Source organism: Hyla sarda, chromosome 5, assembly GCF_029499605.1.
Source record: "Hyla sarda isolate aHylSar1 chromosome 5, aHylSar1.hap1, whole genome shotgun sequence".
Taxonomy (NCBI): Eukaryota; Metazoa; Chordata; class Amphibia; order Anura; family Hylidae; genus Hyla; species Hyla sarda.
Window position 1 is genome coordinate 273,153,807 of NC_079193.1, and position 20,081 is coordinate 273,173,887.

Genomic DNA, 20,081 nt, shown 5'->3' on the forward strand with positions numbered 1-20,081 from the left:
GGTGATCAGCGGATCTCTGCAGGATGAGTAGTTGAAACCGCCATGATCACTTATCAGTCAATACGCTGTGGGCAGACACCCATTTTTCCAGGTGAAATGCAGCATTATGAGAACAATATTTTATTTATACATGATTGCGTCATCTACTGTGGATTGGCAGTCTCCCCACTCAAAAGGAATTCCTGAGTAAAGGACCCGATCTAATCTCAATGTAGGGCAGCAATAAACTCAAAAAAACTCAAGTACAGTTATGATTATTGAGTGCAGTTTAGGGCAGTCTGCTGTAGCTCCTCCTCCTGTTAAACTACTACTCTGTCCCTTTACACTACGGCTATGCCCATTTGGATTGACTGCACAAGGTTACCCGAATGCTCATTCATGGTCAGCTGGTTTTGGTGAAATCAAGTGCACAATGCTTATATACTACAAGCACCATGGTATTTATGTCTCAATATTCACACTTAAAATTAACTGTAACCAACAGCTTGGACCCCCCCCCCCCCCACACACACACACACACTAATCACAAGAATGGAGTCTGTTGTCCCCCAACTGAATGGAACGGCAGTGTGCGTGTTCAAACCTCACAACACACACACTCTCTATCTCTGAAGATACCTGTGTACAGTACTTGACAATCTTTGGTAATCCTTTAGAGTGTAAAAAGGGCTGAGCATGTGTGCTGCCACTCTAGTGTGGTATAAAGGACCACAGTTTTCGTGACTAGAGCGTATTCCTTCTGTCGAATCTCCATTAATTATCACCTATATTCTGGATAGATAATAACTTTCTATCTCTAGATAACTCTTTTAAACTGTTGTTTTCTTATGAACTGTTACAGTACTTACTATATGCAGTGTAAGAGCATCTTGATTTACCTATAATGTTATGCTTAGCTACTCCCATTTATGTCCATCCTTTTTTTGGAAGTAAACTTGTATATTTATAACCCTATATTTACTGTTAGTGTGAAACATGTTTCACCCTATGGTCAAAATTCGTGCTAAAATTAAGACTCTTTGTTGTGTGTGCATTTGGAGAGAATTTTATTTGTACCTCCTATGTAATGAAGGTGAATACAAAAGTAATGGTACAGTCAATATTATTCTTAGCTGCATTCTGTTGGGGTACAGGTTGCATTGCCGTATTCTGAGATCTGATTTCTTCTGATGGGTAAGCAATATTTGTCAGGTAGCTAGGGAAGACTTTGTCTTAACAGCTATTGCTCACAATAGAGCGTAGGCAAGTGATAAGGCCCGTAGGACCATGTTCCAGAGCAGGGCTACCCTTTTTATGGCGATAACTCTGCCTACATCTACAGAAAGAGGTCCTTAGGTGCCACCGTCTATTCATATTTACCAATTCTGTTGAGGGCCCAACACCTTGACGAGACCTCTTTGTGCTATTTGGCATTTCTTATTTATATAGGCATATTTTCAATGTTTTTATGTGTTCATATTGTAGTCTGTATTTTAACACAAGTAAATTATACTGTTTTTGTGTGAAAAATGTTTTTGTTTAAAAACTTAACAAAACAGACAAGTACACTATAACAAAAACTCCAAGACTGAATTTGAGTGAAAAGTGAGTAAAAAAAGCCCCCAAAAAAATGCTGCAAGCAAAACCTAATTGTGTTTAGAGAACTTTATATTCTTTAACTCCCAGCTGCTTACCAAACAAATACCAGTCAAAAAAAATTTCCGCAGAAACCCGATCCCCACCTATAGTACCTAAAGCACCTTGAGGCTAATATAAAGGGTAAGTTATATGCATAAAGTCTGCCAATTTAACAATTCTGTTAAATATATCTATATTCTCAAAAGAATAGGATACAATAGACAATTCAGCAGACGTTGTTGTAGAAGGAGTAGATGCGTTCAGTGTTTTAAAGCTTGGTTATTAGATATGCTTGTATGTAAGTAAATTAAACCAGAGCTGCTTTTTTTAAAATTCAAAGTTTGATTTTTAACTATTGAGTGACAGGTTTACTCGACAAGATTGCATACAACTCAGTGTATTGTTTTGGACTGCAGCTGTATCGCTACAAAAAGTTAGTGTAGCCCTAGCCTAAATCAGATACAATGTCTGTAAACTCATCATAGGTACCCTTCATACAGAGCTTATGAACAGGACATGAAGTGCTGAAACTGTATTGTTGTTGTGTTTTAACAGTAGTTTCTGTAAAAATAAAGCAGTGATTATCTTCTTTTACTGGTATTTTCGCATGTTTGTTCATTATGTAGTTTTTTTGTGTGGATGTAATTGGTTAAGGGCATTGTATAATATTTTATGCATGTCTATTGTATATAATAGGAGGGAGAAAATGATGCGTGTAGACCTATGTGTAATTTTGAATAGCAATAGGAAAAACACTAAGATCATAAAAACATACTTTTATTGGTGTACTTTTAAAATATAGGCACACATAAATTAGAAAATGTAAACAAATAAGGATACAAGACAGTGTCTATATGATTAACAAACCCAGCTTAACCTAGTTAGTGGATAAATTGCTGGAGTTAGGCTATACTGGCCCGACTAGTCACATATGACCCCCTACCTGTTACTGCAGGGAGGCCTTCCTAGAGAATGCCAACCTGCAACAACAACCTCCTATCTCTCCCTGGTTCTGGAGGGAATGGAGTCACCGGGTGCAGTACGTATAGCACGTCACCAGCAACAACTCAGCTGGTTTGTCGAAACCTCAGCTGGATTATTCAGTGAGTATATAATTTGTAGGCACATCAAAATTGGTACAATGATTGCATACGAGTTTAGTGCAGTTCAAGCCACATATTTTCCAACGTGTTTCGTTGCGGCGCAATTTGAAGCGGCCCAACTCTTCAGGGACAAGTGTGTAGAGGGCAGGAGTATAGTTTCTCCCGTCGCCTATCTCACTGAATAGTAGTACAATCGTGATACGACATAGAGGTATAGATAAATATTCTGGTGTGCTTAGATAAAAAGGCCCAGATAAGATTATGTAGGTAGTGGTCCAAAGCTTGTGTTCCCTCTTGTATTTAGATAGATACCGTCCTTTGATTGGTACGGCGGGGTATAGGTGCAGAGGCCGATAGATGCACGGATATAATTGCTTTGTTTGATTCTAATCACTTGTTTTAGGCTGATAAAGGTAAGCCTCGTATGTGAGGGCACAGAGCATTCACCCACAGGAGGATGGTCCCACATAAAGATTAGGGCAATATCATATGACGTCCTTAGGATTGTTTATGGGGCCATTGGGATGCCAGGTACCTGCAGTTGGCGGAATAGATGGTCAGTGTATGCAGGGGTACGAGATGCCACGCCAAAGCAATTGTATCCGTACATCTATCGCATCTGCACCTATACACCCGCCGTACCAATCAAAGGATGGTATCTATCTAAATACAAGAGGGAACACAAGCTTTGGACCACTACCTACATAACCTTATCTGGGCCTTTTTATCTAAGCACACCAGAATATTTATCTATACCTCTATGTCGCATCACGATTGTACTACTATTCAGTGAGATAGGTGACGGGAGAAACTATATTCCTGCCCTCTACACACTTGTCCCTGAAGAGTTGGGCCGCTTCAAATTGCACCGCAGTGAAGCGCGTTGGAAATATGTGGCTTGAACTGTACTAAACTTGTATGCAATCATTGTACCAATTTTGATGTGCCTACAAATTGTATACTCACCGAATAATCCAGCTGAGTTGTTGCTGGTGACGTGCTATACGTACTGCACCCGGTGCCTCCATTTCCTCCAGAACCAGGGAGAGATAGGAGGTTCCTGTTGCAGGTTGGCATTCTCTAGGAAGGCCTCCCTGCAGTAACAGGTATGGGGTCCTATGTGACTATTGGGGCCAGTATAGCCTAACTCCAGCAATTTATCCACTAACTAGGATAAGCTGGGTTTGTTAATCATATAAACTCTGTCTTGTATCCTTATTTGTTTAAATTTTCTAATTTATGTGTGCCTATATTTTAAATATACACCAATAAAAGTATGTTTTTATGATCTGTGTTTTTCCTATTGCAATGCATGTCTATTGGAAAATTTTATTAAATCTTTACAAAGTTTTTGTATGTTAGGGAAGAAGATGATATAAATGATGTCACCTCTATGGCCGGTGTTAATCTGAATGAAGAAAATGCCTGTATATTAGCAACAAACTCTGAACTGGTTGGTGCAGTGATTCGATCTTGTAAAGATGAACCGTTTTTATTTACATCTGCTCTTCAAACCCGCATCTTGGATATAGGTAAGAAATTGTAAGAAAGGTTCTCTGAAAAAAACGACATTTGTGTATGTATTTATATACAGAATTCATATTAGCTTTATGAGGAAGAATTCTGATAATTTAGCATACCTGAGGTGCCAGTGTTCAGAAATTCCAGTTTGGATAGTAAAAAGGATAGAATGCATTGCTTATATACTTATCCCATGACCACAGTTGGTGTGTATGTGCTGGTATGGTGACTATATTGACTTTTGCCCAATGGGGGAGATTTATCAAAACTTTTGCGGGGAAGAATGGTGCAGTTGCCCATAGCAACCAATCAGATTGCTTCTTACATTTTCAAAAAGGCCTATGAAAAAATAAAGAGAAATCTGACTAGTCTCTATATGCAACTGCACTACTCCTTTTTTTTTTTCTAAACAGGTGTTGGTAAATCTACCCCAATTTCAGCATGCTGGCAGGTCTCTGGCTTTTTAACACAAATCAGATAGATTAAGGCAATCTGAGGACCTCAAAATTAAAGGGATCTTCAAGGCAAATTTAACATAAATACCAAAACCTATTGTCTAAAATATAACTTTTATTGATATGAACTAGAAAGTGTTACCAAAATCGTAAAGAGAAAAAAAACTCCAATCTTAATATGAACAAAAACAAATAGCAGTAGATCAACTCCGCAGTCATACTTGCCAGAAGTCAGCACTTAAAGGGGTTATCCAGGAAAAAACTTTTTTTTTATATATCAACTGGCTCCAGAAAGTTAAACAGTTTTTTTAACCTGTTAAAGACCAAGGGCATACAGGTACGCCTTTGCTCCCTGGTACTTAAGGACCATGGGCGTACCTGTACACCTGTAGGAATTACGGTCCCCGCCGGGCAGGGACCGGACCGAAATGACTGCTGATATCGATCAGCAGGAACCCCGCGCAAATGCCCAGGGGACCCCCCCCCCCTATGTCGGCGATCGGCGCAAATACCAAGTGAATTCACACTTGCGATTACGGGTCTATGGTGACCCGGAAAATAAGGGGGATCGCGGTTGTCCAAGACACCCATGATCCCCCTAAAGGAATAGCAGTGAGGTGACAGGGGTGCCACCCCTCCTATCCCTGTTATTGGGCGTCTAGAAGCGATGTCCAATAGCAGATCGGGGGCAGGGGGTTAACTTTCGTTTTCCCCATTCTGTCCACCCACAATAGGCGGGGCAGAATGGGGAAGCGAAGGGGACCGGCGCTGATGTCCACTTACCCTGCTGCGGGCGTCGATCAGGGCGACGATCGGTGTCAGAGATTGGCGGGCGGGCATGTCGTGCGGCTGGCTCCCTGGATCCGACGGAAGCCAGTAAGTTGCTTAACATCTAGAGGGCAACAGTCTGAGACCACTATACAGTGGTCTCTACACTGTTGCCCTCCAGATGTTGCAAAACTACAACTCCCAGCATGCCCAGACAGCTGACATGCTGCGATTTGTTGTTTTGCAACAGCTGGAGGGTCACAGTTTAGAGATCACTGTGCAGTGAACTGTGGCCCTCTAGATCTTGCAAAACTACAACTCCCAGCATGCACACATAGCAGTTTGCTGTCTGGGCATGCTGGGATTTGTAGTTTTGCAACATCTGGAGGTCCACAGTTTGGAAATCACTGTGCAGTGGTCTCTAACTGTAGCCCTCCAGATGTTGCAAAACTGCAAATCCCAGCATGCCCAAACAGCTGTCTCAGCATGCTGGGAGTTGTAGTTGCGTACCTCCAGCTGTTGCAGTTGTAGTTTTGCCACAGCTGGAGGCACACTGGTTGAAAAATACTGAGTTAGGTAACAGAACCTAACTGAAGGTTTTCCAACAAGGTTGCCTCCAGCTGTTGCAAAAGTACAACTCCCAGCATGCACGGACTGCATGCACTTTGAAACAGCTGGAGGTTTGCCCCCATGTGAATGTACAGGGTACATTCACACGGGCGGGCTTACAGTAAGTTTCCTGCTTCATGTATGAGCTGCGGCAAATTTTTCGCCGCAGCGCAAACTCCTAACGGTAAGCTCACTGTAACCCGCCAGTGCGAATGTACCCTAAAAACACTACACTACACTAACACAAAACACTACATATACACCCCCTTACACTGCCCCTCCCCCCCCCCCCCAATAAAAATGAAAAACATATTGTACAGCAGTGTTTCCAAAACGGAGCCTCCAGCTGTTGTAAAACAACAACTACCAGCATTTCCGGACAGCCATTGACTGTCCAGGCATGCTGGGAGTTTAGCAACAGCTGGAGGCACCCTGTTTGGGAATCACTGGCGTAGAATACCCCTATGTCCACCCCTATGCAATCCCTAATTTAGTCCTCAAATGCACATGGCGCTCTCTCGTTTCGGAGCCCTGTCGTATTTCAAGGAAACCGTTTAGTGCCACATATGGGGTATTTCCGTACTCTATAGAAATTGCACTACAAATTTTGGACGGCTTTTTCTCCTTTTACCCCTTATGAAAAGGAAAAGTTGGGGTCCACACCAGCCTGTTAGTGTAAAAAAAAATTTACACTAACATGCTGGTGTTGCCCCATACATTTTATTTTCACAAGAGGTAAAAAGGAAAAAAGACCCCCAAAATTTGTAAATAATTTCTCCCGAGTACGGAAATACCCCATTTGTGGGCGTAAAATACTCTGCGGGCGCACAACAATGCTCAGAAGTGATGTACATTTGATACCTAAATTGGTGATTTGCACAGGGGTGGCTGATTTTACAGCGGTTCTGACAGAAACTCAAAAAAATAAATACCCACATGTGACCCCATTTTGGAAACTACACCCCTCAGGGAATGTAACAAGGGGTATAGTTAGCCTTATCACCCCACATGTGTTTGACGAATTTTCATTAAATAGGAAAAAAGCCCCCCAAAATTTGTAACCCCACTTCTTCTGAGTATATAAATACCCCATATGTGGATGTAAAGTGCTCTGCTGGCGCACTACAATGCTCAAAAGGGAAGGAGCGCCATTGGGATTTTGAAGAGAAAATTTGTCCGGAATTGAAGGCCACGTGTGTTTACAAAGCCCCCATAGTGCAAGAACAATGGACCCCACATGTGACCCCATTTTCGAAACTACACCCCTCATGTAATGTAATAAGGGGTACAGTGAGCATTTATGCCCCACAGGTGTCTGACAGTTTTCTGGAACAGTGGTCCGTGAAAATCAAAAATGTAATTTTTCATTTGCTTTGCCCACTGTTCCAAAGATCTGTCAAACGCCAGTGCAGTGTAAATACTCACTGCACCCCTTATTAAATTCTGTGAGGGGTGTAGTTTCCAAAATGGGGTCACATGTGGGGGTCCACTGTTCTGGCACCACGGGAGGCTTTGTAAACACACTTGGCCCCTGACTTCCATTCCAAGCAAATTCCCTTTCCAAAAGCTCAATGGCGCTCCTCCTCTTCTGAGCATTGTAGTGCGCCAGCAGAGCACTTGACGTCAACACATGGGGTATTTCCATACTCAGAAGAAATGGGGTTACAAATTTTGGGGGTAATTTTCTCCTATTACCCATTGTAAAAATGTAAAATTTGGAGAAAAAACAGGATTTTAGTGAAAAAAAAATTTTCTTTCATTTACACATCCAACTTTAACAAAAAGTCGTGAAATACCTGTGAAGTGTTAAGGCTCACTGTACCCCTTAAGTTCCTTGAGGGGTGTAGTTTCCAAAATAGTATGCCATGTTGTTGTTTTTTTACTGTTGTGGCACCATAGGGGCTTCCTAAATGCGACATGCCCCCCAAAAACCATTCCAGCAAAATTTGCTTTCAAAAAGCCAAATGTTACTCCTTCTCTTCTGAGCATTTTAGTTCGCTCGCAGAGCATCTTACGTCCTAACATGGGGTGTTTCCATACTCAGAAGAGATGGGGTTACAAATTTTGGGGGGCATTTTCTCCCATTACCCTTTATAAAAATGGTACATTTGGGGAAAAAACTGCACTTTAGTGAAAAACATGTTTTTTTTCATTTACACATCTGACTTTAATGAAAAGTCATAAAACACCTGTGGGGTTTTAAAGGGGTTGTGCGCTGCCCTGCCTTTCGGTGCTCCGCACGCAGCGTCCGGAAGTTCATTACTCCGAACGCTGTGTGCGGTCTTCCGTTTTTGCGGCCGCCGGGCGTGACGTCACGCCCGCCCGCCCGCCCCCTCAACGAAAGTCTATGGGAAGGGGGCGCAACCGCTGTCACGCCCCCTTCCTATAGACTTTGGTAGAGGGGGCGGGTGTGTTGTCAAGCCCGGCGTCCGCGAACACGGAAGCCCGCACAAAGCGTTCGGAGCAATGAACTTCCGGACGCTGCGTGAGGAGCTCCAAAAGGCAGGGCAGTGCACAACCCCTTTAAGGCTCACTGGACCCCTTGTTATGTGCCTTGAGGGGTGTAGTTTCCAAAATGGTATGCCATGTGGGGGGTTTTCTGCTGTTCTGGCACCATAGGGGCTTCCTAAATGTGACATGCCCCCAAATAACATTTCAGAAAAACTCACTCTCCAAAATCCCGTTGTCGCTCCTTCCCTTCTGAGCCCTCTACAGCACCCGTCGAACACTTGACATACACATATGAGGTATTTCCTTACTCGAGAGAAATTGGGTTACAAGTTTTGAGGATTTGTCTCCTTTTACCTCTTGTAAAAATTTAAAAACTGGGTCTACATGAACATGCGAGTGTATAAAAGGAAGATTTAGAATTTTCTCCTTTATTTTGCTGTTATTCCTGTGAAACACCTAAAAGGGTTAACACTCTTACTGAATGTCATTTTGAATACTTTGAGGGGTGCAGTTTTTATAATGGGGTCATTTGTGGGGTATTTCTAATAGGAAGGGCCTTCAAATCCACTTCAAACCTGAACTGGTCCATGAAAAATTCCGATTTTGAATTTAAAAAAAAAAAATTGGAAAATTGCTGCTGAACTTTGAAGCCCTCTGGTGTCTTCCAAAAGTAAAAACATGTCAACTTTATGATGCAAACATAAAGTAGACATATTGTATTTGTGAATCAAAATATAATTTATATGGAATGTCTATTTTCCTTACAAGCAGAGAGCTTCAAAGTTAGAAAAATGCTAAATTTAAAATTTTTTGCAATTATCAACACAATTTTACCAATAACATAAAGTAGGATATGTCACAAAAAAACTATCTCGGAATTTGAATGAACGGTAAAAGCATCCCAGAGATTAAAAAATAAAGAGCAGTGGGAAAGGTGTCGGGGGGGGGGGGGGGGGGGGGGAATTTTTTTTGCAGGGAAGCAAAGGTTTTGGAGGGGGGGGGGGGGTAAAATGAACAAATGTCTCATATCTTTGATCAAAAATGAGAAAGATATTACTGCGTTAAAAACGAAACAAGGAAATTTTACTAATGATCCACAGATAATCCTCTCTAGTATTGCTGAGCATTTTGAGAGAATATATTCCTCTGAAGTATCTTGCTCTGAGATCGAGGTTCGGTCATATTTAAAGCAGATATATTTCCCTGCAATATCGGAAGAGGATGGAATAGAACTTGATGCTTCACTAACTTTAAGTGAGCTAAATGGTGCTCTCGAATCAAGTAGAGGGAACTCTTCTTCGGGATGGATTTCCATATGAAGTATACCGGAAATATAAGGAACATCTTCTCCCCTGTCTTTTTAGAGTACTGACAGACGTATTGGAAAATAGTACTCTCCCAAGATCAATGCTCCAAGCTAAAATAATACTTATCTTAAAATCTGACCGAATTTAGTCTTTTATAGACTGATTTCACTTCTAAACACCGATAATAAAATATATGCTAGACTATTAGCAAATAGGCTTCAAAAAATAATTAGTAAAATAATTCATAAAGATCAGAATGGGTTTACCCCAGAATTTATGGGCAAATTTAGAGATTATACACAAATATGCAAAAGAATGGAGAGAAAGGGTCCCACTAGGTAATGAAATTGATAAAAATAATTGTAGTGGATTTGATCTCCTCATGGTTTATACACATAACAGTGGTGCCACATACAATGTTTTTTGTGAGGTGGTGAGAGGGCGGTTGCCATTGCAGTTTTTGCTGCATTTATAAGCAAAAGCCAGAAGTGGATTCGTTGGAATTGGAAATTTTAGAGGTACTACAGTGAAAAACTTTTTTTTTTAATTAATTTATTTTTTAAATCAACTGATGCCAGAAAGTTAAACAGATTTGTAAATTAAGGAAAAAAAGGGGGGGGGGGGGGTACCAAATGCCTCTAGACTAATACCATAAAATGGTACATGATGATGGAATTACAGAAAAAATAAATAAATCGGACTGTGCTTCACTTTAAATGATGTACAAATTTAATATAAAAAATATTACAAATAAGACATAAAATAAATAATGCAAATCTAATACATAAATGCCTCCTACCACAGGGCCCTTGTGGGGAGGTATGATATTTGAATACAAAGCATATATTAAAAAATTTTTAAATATAGCATGTGAATTACGTTCTACCGCTATCCCAATATATTGCAAACCGACATAGTGTACTTTTGTGCGGTACACTCCGTTCTCATGTGATTTAGAACAGTTCACAAAGTGATATAGTTACCAACTCCTAAGGGTAGTTTTGGCTGGACGTCCGAGAGATGGATATGTGAGGGCTGTATCCAGCGCTAGCGTGCGCATACGGTGACGGGCCCGGATGCCACAGGCCAAAAAGGTCACCGGTCACGGAGTAATTGCAGGCTCGATGGCAGATGTAGTGGAGGCTGTGTCCAGCGCTGGCATGCGCTTGCGGTGACGGGCCCGGTTGCCGCAGGCCGAAGAGAAGTCACCGGTCACGGAGTGGCTCCGGAGGTGGAGATATACTCGGAGATAGATGGATCTTGCTCCAGAAACAAGGAAAGGAAAGCCTCGTGGAAGATCTCTCGGCGTCTGGTGGAATGGCGGATGAATTACAGCCAGGTGTAAAATCAGCAGATGATGGAGTTGTGTCGGAGGTAAATGATGGCGGTTTGTGGATTGCGGTGGTCATGCGGTAAATATTTCTTTCTCTAGACGCGTTTCAGGGTACTTTATATATGACCCTTTCCTCAGTAGAGATATGTTATCTCTACTGAGGAAAGGGTCATATATAAAGTACCCTGAAACGCGTCTAGAGAAAGAAATATTTACCACATGACCACCGCAATCCACAAACCGCCATCATTTACCTCCGACACAACTCCATCATCTGCTGATTTTACACCTGGCTGTAATTCATCCGCCATTCCACCAGACGCCGAGAGATCTTCCACGAGGCTTTCCTTTCCTTGTTTCCGGAGCAAGATCCATCTATCTCCGAGTATATCTCCACCTCCGGAGCCACTCCGTGACCGGTGACTTCTCTTCGGCCTGCGGCAACCGGGCCCGTCACCGCAAGCGCATGCCAGCGCTGGACACAGCCTCCACTACATCTGCCATCGAGCATGCAATTACTCCGTGACCGGTGACCTTTTTGGCCTGTGGCATCCGGGCCCGTCACCGTATGCTCACGCTAGCGCTGGATACAGCCCTCACATATCCATCTCTCGGACGTCCAGCCAAAACTACCCTTAGGAGTTGGTAACTATATCACTTTGTGAACTGTTCTAAATCACATGAGACTGAGTGTACCGCACAAAAGTACACTATGTCGGTTTGCAATATATTGGGATAGCGGTAGAACGTAATTCACATGCTATATTTAAAAATTTTTTAATATATGCTTTGTATTCAAATATCATACCTCCCCACAAGGGCCCTGTGGTAGGAGGCATTTATGTATTAGATTTGCATTATTTATTTTATGTCTTATTTGTAATTTTTATATTAAATTTGTACATCATTTAAAGTGAAGCACAGTCCGATTTATTTATTTTTTCTGTAATTCCATCATCATGTACCATTTTATGGTATTAGTCTAGAGGCATTTGGTACCCCCCCTTTTTTTCCTTTTATATTATTTTGTACTAGTATTTTTTTGGTGTAAATACTTTCCATTTAGCCTCGATTAATTTATATTGTGAGCTGCACATACCCCAATTTTTTTAGATTTGTAAATTAATTCTATTAAAAAAAAATGTTAATCCTTCCAGTACTTATTAGTCTGTATACTACAGAGGAAATTATTTTCTTTTTGGATTTCTTTTCTGTCACAACCACAGTACTCGCTGCTGACACCTCTGTCCAGGTCAGGAACTGTCCAGAGCAGGAGAAAATCCCCATAGCAAACATATACTGCTCTGGACAGTTCCTGACATGGACAGAAGTGTCAGCAGAAAGCACTGTGGTCATGATGTAAAAGAAAACCAAAAAGTACTGGAAGGATTAAAAATTTTTAATAGAAGTAATTTACAAATCTGTTTTACTTTGACACCATTTGATTTACTGGAGTACCCTTTAAGTACATACAATAGGTTTCTCTTTTTGCTGGATTCAGTGGCTTTGGCTCACAAAACTCAATGAAAAATATTGTTTGTTTTTTTTCTCAAAAAATATTGTGTGTGTGAAATCAGCATAGGTTTTGTTTTTTCCAGTGCCTTCAGCATTGTGGCCATGTGAATAAAGCCTAACATGAATGCATTTAATTTTGAGTTTATTTTGGAATAATTGTTTTTGGTTAATATTTGTATTCTTTTTATAGCACAAGCGTGACTAAAGATTTAAAGAAGTCAAAATATTTGGATGCTATTTGTCTCTATTTTATATCATGAACTCATCTGTGCACATGTCTGTGTATGGGAATGTTTATATATTTATACCGAGGTGCTCCTAAATCCCTTTTTTGCCTATCCAAAGGCATCAATTCAGAAACACAGATAAAAACAAGCTCTCTTGCTCTGTCTGAAGGACACACAGCATGTTTTGTACAGTGCCCGCCTATGTAGGGATTTAAGTAAAAATGTATGCCAGCATACCAAGGCTTGTCCATGAACTATGAAGGAAAGAACACAGTCTAGTTTTTCAATCCTTGGAACTATGCTTTTGTAGATTTCAAGCCCTTGCAGGCAGGCCTTTTCTCTGTCTGTATTGGTCTGTCATTTACGGCATTCATGTTTGTTATATTGGTTTTTATGCTATGTTTTGTATGTTTACCCTTCATCATATAAAGTGCCCTGGTAGTAATGGTGCTCTAAATAAATATTGATTTTGTGCCCCACAAAAAAAATATGGTATATGTTCAGGAAATAGCCAGCACCTAGTCACTAGTGGCTGTTCTTTCTTTTAACCGGTACAGGACCCAGGGTGTATGGATACGCCTTCTGTACCTGGGTCTTAAGGACCCAGGGCGTATCCATATGGGCGGGGACCGGACCAGGGTGACTGCTGATATCAGCAGGCACCCCGCGCAAATGCCCAGGGGGGTCATCAGACGCCCCCATGTCGGCGATCGGCGCAAATCGCAAGTTAATTCACACTTGCGATTTGCGCCGATTCCAGCTCATACGGGTCTATGGTGACCAGGAATATAAGGGGGATCGCGGTTGTCCATGACACCAACGATCCCCATGAAGGGATAGGAGTGAGGTGGCAGGGGTGCCACCCCTCCTATCCCTGCTATTGGTGGTCTAGACTCGACCACCAATAGCAGATACGGGGCGGCGGGGTTAACTTTCGTTTTCCCCGTTCTGCCCACCCACAATAGGCGAGTGTCACGATCACACCCTATAGGTCCAGCCAAGACATTAGAGAGAGTGTGATGGTGCAAGGGTTAAGGCCACCAGACCTCTGGGTATCCACTACTAGTCCCAGCAAGTCACCAAATTCACCCTTAGATAAACGTGTCTTCAGAAAGGTGAGCTCATATATTTAGAGATCAAAGACCAGAGCTGATTAATTAAACATTTAATCTGATAAGAGGTATCACAGTGCTAAATATATAAAAATACAGAAACAAATGTCATACAGGTAAAAAAATGAGTTTTGCAAGGCAAGTTTAGAAAACAAAAAATGAAGTTCTTACTGCATGATATTATAGCCGTCCTTGTGAGTGAGAGTCCAGCTCTTGTCAGCTTTGGGCACAGCCTTTAACAACAGTTGAGTCCAGCATTTTAAGTCTTAACTGCTTCTTTGGAGGGAAACTCCATTCCCCCCTCCCCTCTGATCCCACCAGATGGGGCATCTCTCTTCCTGGCCCTCTTATCTGTGTGATTATATAATGGGACCAGAGTTCACCTTACATCCTGCTGCTTCAAAAGAGCCTTTGACTTCAAAGGAGATGTAAACAAACAGCCAGACCCCCAATAGAATGCAATACACAAACCCACAGTCTGAATGACCTCTCACCCCCAGGTCTTAGTTTATACACAGACATAATTTATAATACACATATAGGATTTTAATAATCAGGCCTTGGGCCTGACAGCGGGGAAGAACGGGGAACCGAAGGGGACTGGCGCCGAAGATCCACTTACCCGTCGGTGGAGGCTGCTGGACGCGATCGGCTGCGGTGATCGGCCCGGGCGGCGATGTCATGCGGCAGAAGAGAACGGCTCCCTGGATCCGACGGAAGCCGGTGAGTTGCCTAGCAACATCTAGAGGGCTACAGTCTGAGACTGTAGCCCTCCAGATGTTGCAAAACTACAACTCCCAGCATGCCCAACAGCTGTTTAGGCATGCTGGGATTTGCAGTTTTGCAACAGCTGGAGGTCTACAGTTTAGAGGCCACTGCACAGTGATCTCTATACTGCCCTCTAGATCTTGCAAAACTACAACTCCTAGCATGCCCACACTGCAGTTTGCTGTCTGTGCATGCTGGGATTTGTAGTTTTACAACATCTGGAGGTCCACAGTTTGGAGATCACAGTGCAGTGGTCTCTAACTGTAGCCCTAAAGATGTTGCAAAACTGCAAATCCCAGCATACCCAAAGAGCAAACAGCTGTCTCGGCATGCTGGGAGTTGTAGTTTTGCAACAGCTATAGGCACATTGGTTGGAAAATACTGAGTTAGGTAACAGAACCTAACTGAAGGTTTTCCAACCAGTGTGCCTCCAGCTGTTGCAAAACTACAACTCCCAGCATGCACGGTCTTTCAGTACATGCTGGGAGTTGTAGTTTTGAAACAGCTGGAGGTATGCCCCCCCCATGTGAACGTACAGGGTAGATTCACACGGGCAGGTTCACAGTAAGTTTCCTGCTTCAAGTATGAGCTGCGGCAAATTTTTCGCCGCAGCGCAAATTTCTAGCGAGAAGCTCACTGTAAACCTCTGCGAGTGTGAACATACCCTAAAAACACTACACTACACTAACACATAATAAAGGGTAAAACACTACATATACACCCCCTTACACTGTACCCCCCCTCCCCCCCCCCCCAATAAAAATGAAAAACTTATTGTACGGCAGTGTTTCAAAAACGGAGCCTCCAGCTGTTGCAAAGCAACAACTCGCAGCATTTACGGACAGCCGCTAACTGTCCAGGCATGCTGGGAGTTCAGCAACAGCTGGTTGCACCCTGTTTGGGAATCACTGGCGTAGAATACCCCTATGCCCACCCCTATGCAATCCCTAGTCCTCAAATGCACATGGCGCTCTCTCATTTCGGAGCCCTGTCGTATTTCAAGGAAACAGTTTAGGGCCACATATGGGGTATTTCTGTACTTGGGAGAAATTGCTCTACAAATTTTGGGGGGCTTTTTCTCCTTTTACCCCTTATGAAAAGGAAAAGTTGGGGTCCACACCAGCCTGTTAGTGTAAAAAAATAAAATAATTTACACTAACATGCGTTGCCCCATACTTTTTATTTTCACAAGTGTTAAAAGGAAAAAAAGACCCCCAAAATTTGTAACAAAATTTCTCCTGAGTACGGAAATACCCCAGATGTGGGCGCAAAATGCTCTGCGGGCGCACAACAAGGCTCAGGAGTGAGAGCGCACTATGTACATTTGAAGCCTAAATTGGTGATTTTCACAACGGTGGCTGTTTTTACAGCGGTTTTGCCATAAACGCAAAAAAGAAATACCCACATGTCACCCCATTTTGGAAACTACATCCCTCACAGAACGTAACAAGGGGTATAGTGCGCCTGAACACCCCACAGGTGTTTAATGAATATTCTTCAAAGTTGGATGGAAAAATGAAAAAAATAATTTTTCTCTAAAATGCTGGTGTTACCCAAAATTTTTCATTTTCACAAGGAAAAATAGGAAAAAAAAGCCCCCCAAAATTTGGAACCCCATTTCTTCTGAGTAAGAACATACCCCATATGTGGATGTAAAGTGCTTTGCTGGCGCACTACAATGCTCAGAAGAGAAGGAGCGCCATTGGGATTTTGAAGAGAAAATGTGTCCGGAATTGAAGGCAGCGTGTGTTTACAAAGCCCCCATAGAGCCAGAACAATGGACCCCCCCCCCCCACATGTGACCCCATTTTGGAAACTACACCCCTCATGTAATGTAATAAGGGGTACAGTGAGCATTTATGCCCCACAGGTGTCTGACAGATTTTTGGAACAGTGGTCCGTGAAAATGAAAAATGTAATTTTTCATTTGCACAGCCCACTGTTCCAAAGATCTGTCGAATGCCAGTGGGGTGTAAATACTCACTGCACCCCTTATTAAATTCTGTGAGGGGTGTAGTTTCCAACATGGGGTCACATGTGGGGGGGGGTTCCACTGTTCTGGCACCACGAGGGCTTTGTAAACGCACATGGCCCCCGACTTCTATTCCAAACGAATTCTGTCTCCAAAAGCTCAATGGCGCTCCTCCTCTTCTGAGCATTGTAGTGCGCCAGCAGAGCACTTGACATCCACATATGGGGTATTTCCATACTCAGAAGAGATGGGGTTACAAATTTTGGGGGGCATTTTCTCTTATTACCACTTGTAAAAAAAAATGTAAAATTTGGGAGGGAAACCAGCATTTTAGTGAAAAAAAATTTTTTTTCCATTTACACATCCGACTTTATCAAAAAGTCTTCAAACACCTGTGAGGTGTTAAGGCTCACTGTACATCATGTTGTGTTCCTTGAGGGGTGTAGTTTCCAAAATAGTATGCCATGTGTTTTTTTTTTTTTTTTTTTTTGCTGTCCTGGCACCATAGGGGCTAAGTAAATGGGACATGCCCTACAAAAACCATTTCAGCAAAATTCGCTTTTCAAAAGCCAAATGTGACTCCTTCTCTTCTGAGCATTGTAGTGCGCCAGCAGAGCACTTGACGTCCACACATGGGGTATTTCCATACTCAGAAGAGATGGGGTTACAAATTTTGGAGGGCATTTTGTCCTATTATCCCTTGTAAAAAATTTTACATTTGGGGGTAAACTAGCATTTTAGTAAAAAAAAATATCGAAAAATTTACACATCCAACTTTAACAAAAAGTCAGGAAACACCTGTGGGGTGTTAAGGCTCACTTCACTGGACCCCTTGTTACGTGCCTTGAGGGGTGTAGTTTCCAAAATAGTATGCCATGTGTTTTTTTTTTTTTGGCTGTTCTGGCACCATAGGGGCTTCCTAAATGCGAAATGCCCCACAAAATCCATTTCAGAAAAACTCACTCTCCAAAATCCCACTGTCTCTCCTTCCCTTCTGAGCCCTCTAGTGAACCTGCCGAACACTTGACATGCACATATGAGGTATTTCCTTACTCAAGAGAAATTGGGTTACACATTTTAGGAAGATGTCTCTTCTTTTACCCCTTGTAAAAATTCAAAAACTGGGTCTACAAGAACATGCCAGTGTAAAAAATTAAAATTTTGAATTTTCTCCATCAATTTGCTGCTATTCCTGTGAAACACCTAAAGGGTTAACAAACCTTTTGAATGTCATTTTGAATACTTTGAGGGGTGCAGTTTTTATAATGGGGTCATTTGTGGGGTATGTCTAATAAGAAGGCCCTTCAAATCCACTGAATCCCTGAAAAATTTCGATTTTGAAAGTTTTGTGAAAAATTTGAAAATTGCTGCTATACTTTGAAGCCCTCTGATGTCTTCCAAAAGTAAAAACATGTCAACTTCATGATGCAATCATTAAGTAGACATGTTCAATATGTGAATCAATATATAATTTATTTGGAATATTAATTTTCCTTATAAGCAGAGAGCTTCAAAGCTAAAAAAAAAAAATGCAAAATTCTCAATTTTTTTCATCAAATTTTGCAATTTTTCACCAAGAAACGATGCAAGTATTGCCAAAATGTTACCACTAACATAAAGTAAAATATATCACGAAAAAACAATCTCTGAATCAGAATTAAAGGTAAAAGTATCTCTGAGTAATTAATGCTTAAAGTGAGTGGTCAAATGTGCAAAAAATGGTCGGGTTTTACAGTGAAAATTGGCTGGGTCCTTAAGGGGTTAAAGTTAATAAAGCTTACTACTGGTATGGTGCAGTATACATCGGCATACAGTAAGTGGGAGTGTTTTCAAACCTTTTGCACTTTAATAGTTTATGTTGCGGCCTTTTGCTAAAGAAAAAAAAATTAGATCTATATAATCTTAACATAAAATATTAAAACATTTTTACTACTCAACAGTTGGCAGAAAGTTTTGTGGGTATGATTCTAGAAGGTTTGAATACCTGGATGTGTGGATTTTCTGCCATTCTTATCTGCAGATCCTCCTAAGCCTGGTCTGATTGGAGGACAACCATTGTTGGAAGCTATTTTCAGGTCTCTCCAGAGATGTTTGATTGGGATCAAGTAAGGGCTCCGATTAGGCCACTCAGGGATAATCACAGAGTTGTCCCTTAACCTAATTCATTATGCTTTCCCTCAACCCTGACCAGTCTCCCTGCCCCAGATGGCTGAAAAACTTCACAGTATGACACCACCACCATTCTTCACTGTAGGGATGATATCAGCCATGTAATGATTGTCCTTAAGGTGCTTTCTTTTAAACTCCAGTCTGCTTTTTTGTGGCTTTTACGGAGGAGACGCTTCTTTCTGGCCACTCTGCTATAAATATCAAATTATGGATTTTGCAGTGATGGTTGACCTTCTGGACATACCTACATACAGGTTCTTTAAAGCACAGGCAGAGTGGCTTTTTGGTCACATCTCTTACCAAGGCCTTTGTCCCCCTGATTATTAAGTTTGGCGGCTTAACCAGTTTTAGGAAGAGTCCTGGTTGTTCCAAACTTATTCCATTTTAAAATTATGAAGACAACTGTGCTCTTGAGAACTTTCACAGAGGCAGAATTGTTTGTACCCTTCTCACTGCTTTCATACAATCCTGTCTCTGAGCTCTACAGGCAGCTCTTTCCAATTAGCTGACAATACTACAGATGACTCAGATCAACGTGCAGAGTTGATTAAAATAAACGGAAGGCCCCCAAAGCTAAATTTTAAGTGTCATAGTAAAATATCTGAATACTTATGTTCATGTAAAAATGTATTTTCTTTATTTAAATAAATTTGCAAAAAATGTCTATAATTCTGTTTTCAAAAATATAAAGAAGAAATCCTGAAATATTCCTGAATTCATTGTACCTTTTTGGTATTTTGATTTACACCGGTGACTTCCAGGCTAAATATGATGTGAAACAAGCAGCATTTCTGTCCTGTGTGAACGTATTATGTAGCTAAGGGGAAAATAAGCTTTTTGGAATTGCAGATAACAAATACTCAAAGAAAATGTTATTCATATTAAGAAAATAGAAATTAAAAAACGAATAATTAAAGTGGTTGTTCGAGGAGCAGAGAAGAACCTACCTGTTTTGCTACCCAGCTCTCCAATTCTGCCTCCTGGTGCTTGTCACGATCATCTCATTCAGGGGAAACCATGCCCACACGCAATGTCCAGTAGCAGCATGATAACCGTATACTTCCCAGACAATCAGGAAGCAGAAGTGGAATGTCAGGGAGCAGAACAGGTAGAACCTTTTCTTCTCTGCAGACAACCCCTTTACCAAACTGAAT

At 41.6% G+C, this 20,081-nt stretch overlaps 1 protein-coding gene across 6 annotated transcripts in view; it reads left to right on the plus strand.

Annotated features, from left to right (window-relative positions):
• TAF4B (TATA-box binding protein associated factor 4b) overlaps positions 1-20,081 on the plus strand; it is a 139,788-nt gene that overhangs the window by 70,844 nt on the left and 48,863 nt on the right. For all 6 annotated transcript variants that reach the window (XM_056521763.1, XM_056521761.1, XM_056521762.1 and 3 more), the window contains one exon: positions 4,083-4,252. In XM_056521763.1, the coding sequence (XP_056377738.1) occupies positions 4,083-4,252 (170 nt within the window). The remainder of the gene's footprint in view (positions 1-4,082; positions 4,253-20,081) is intronic.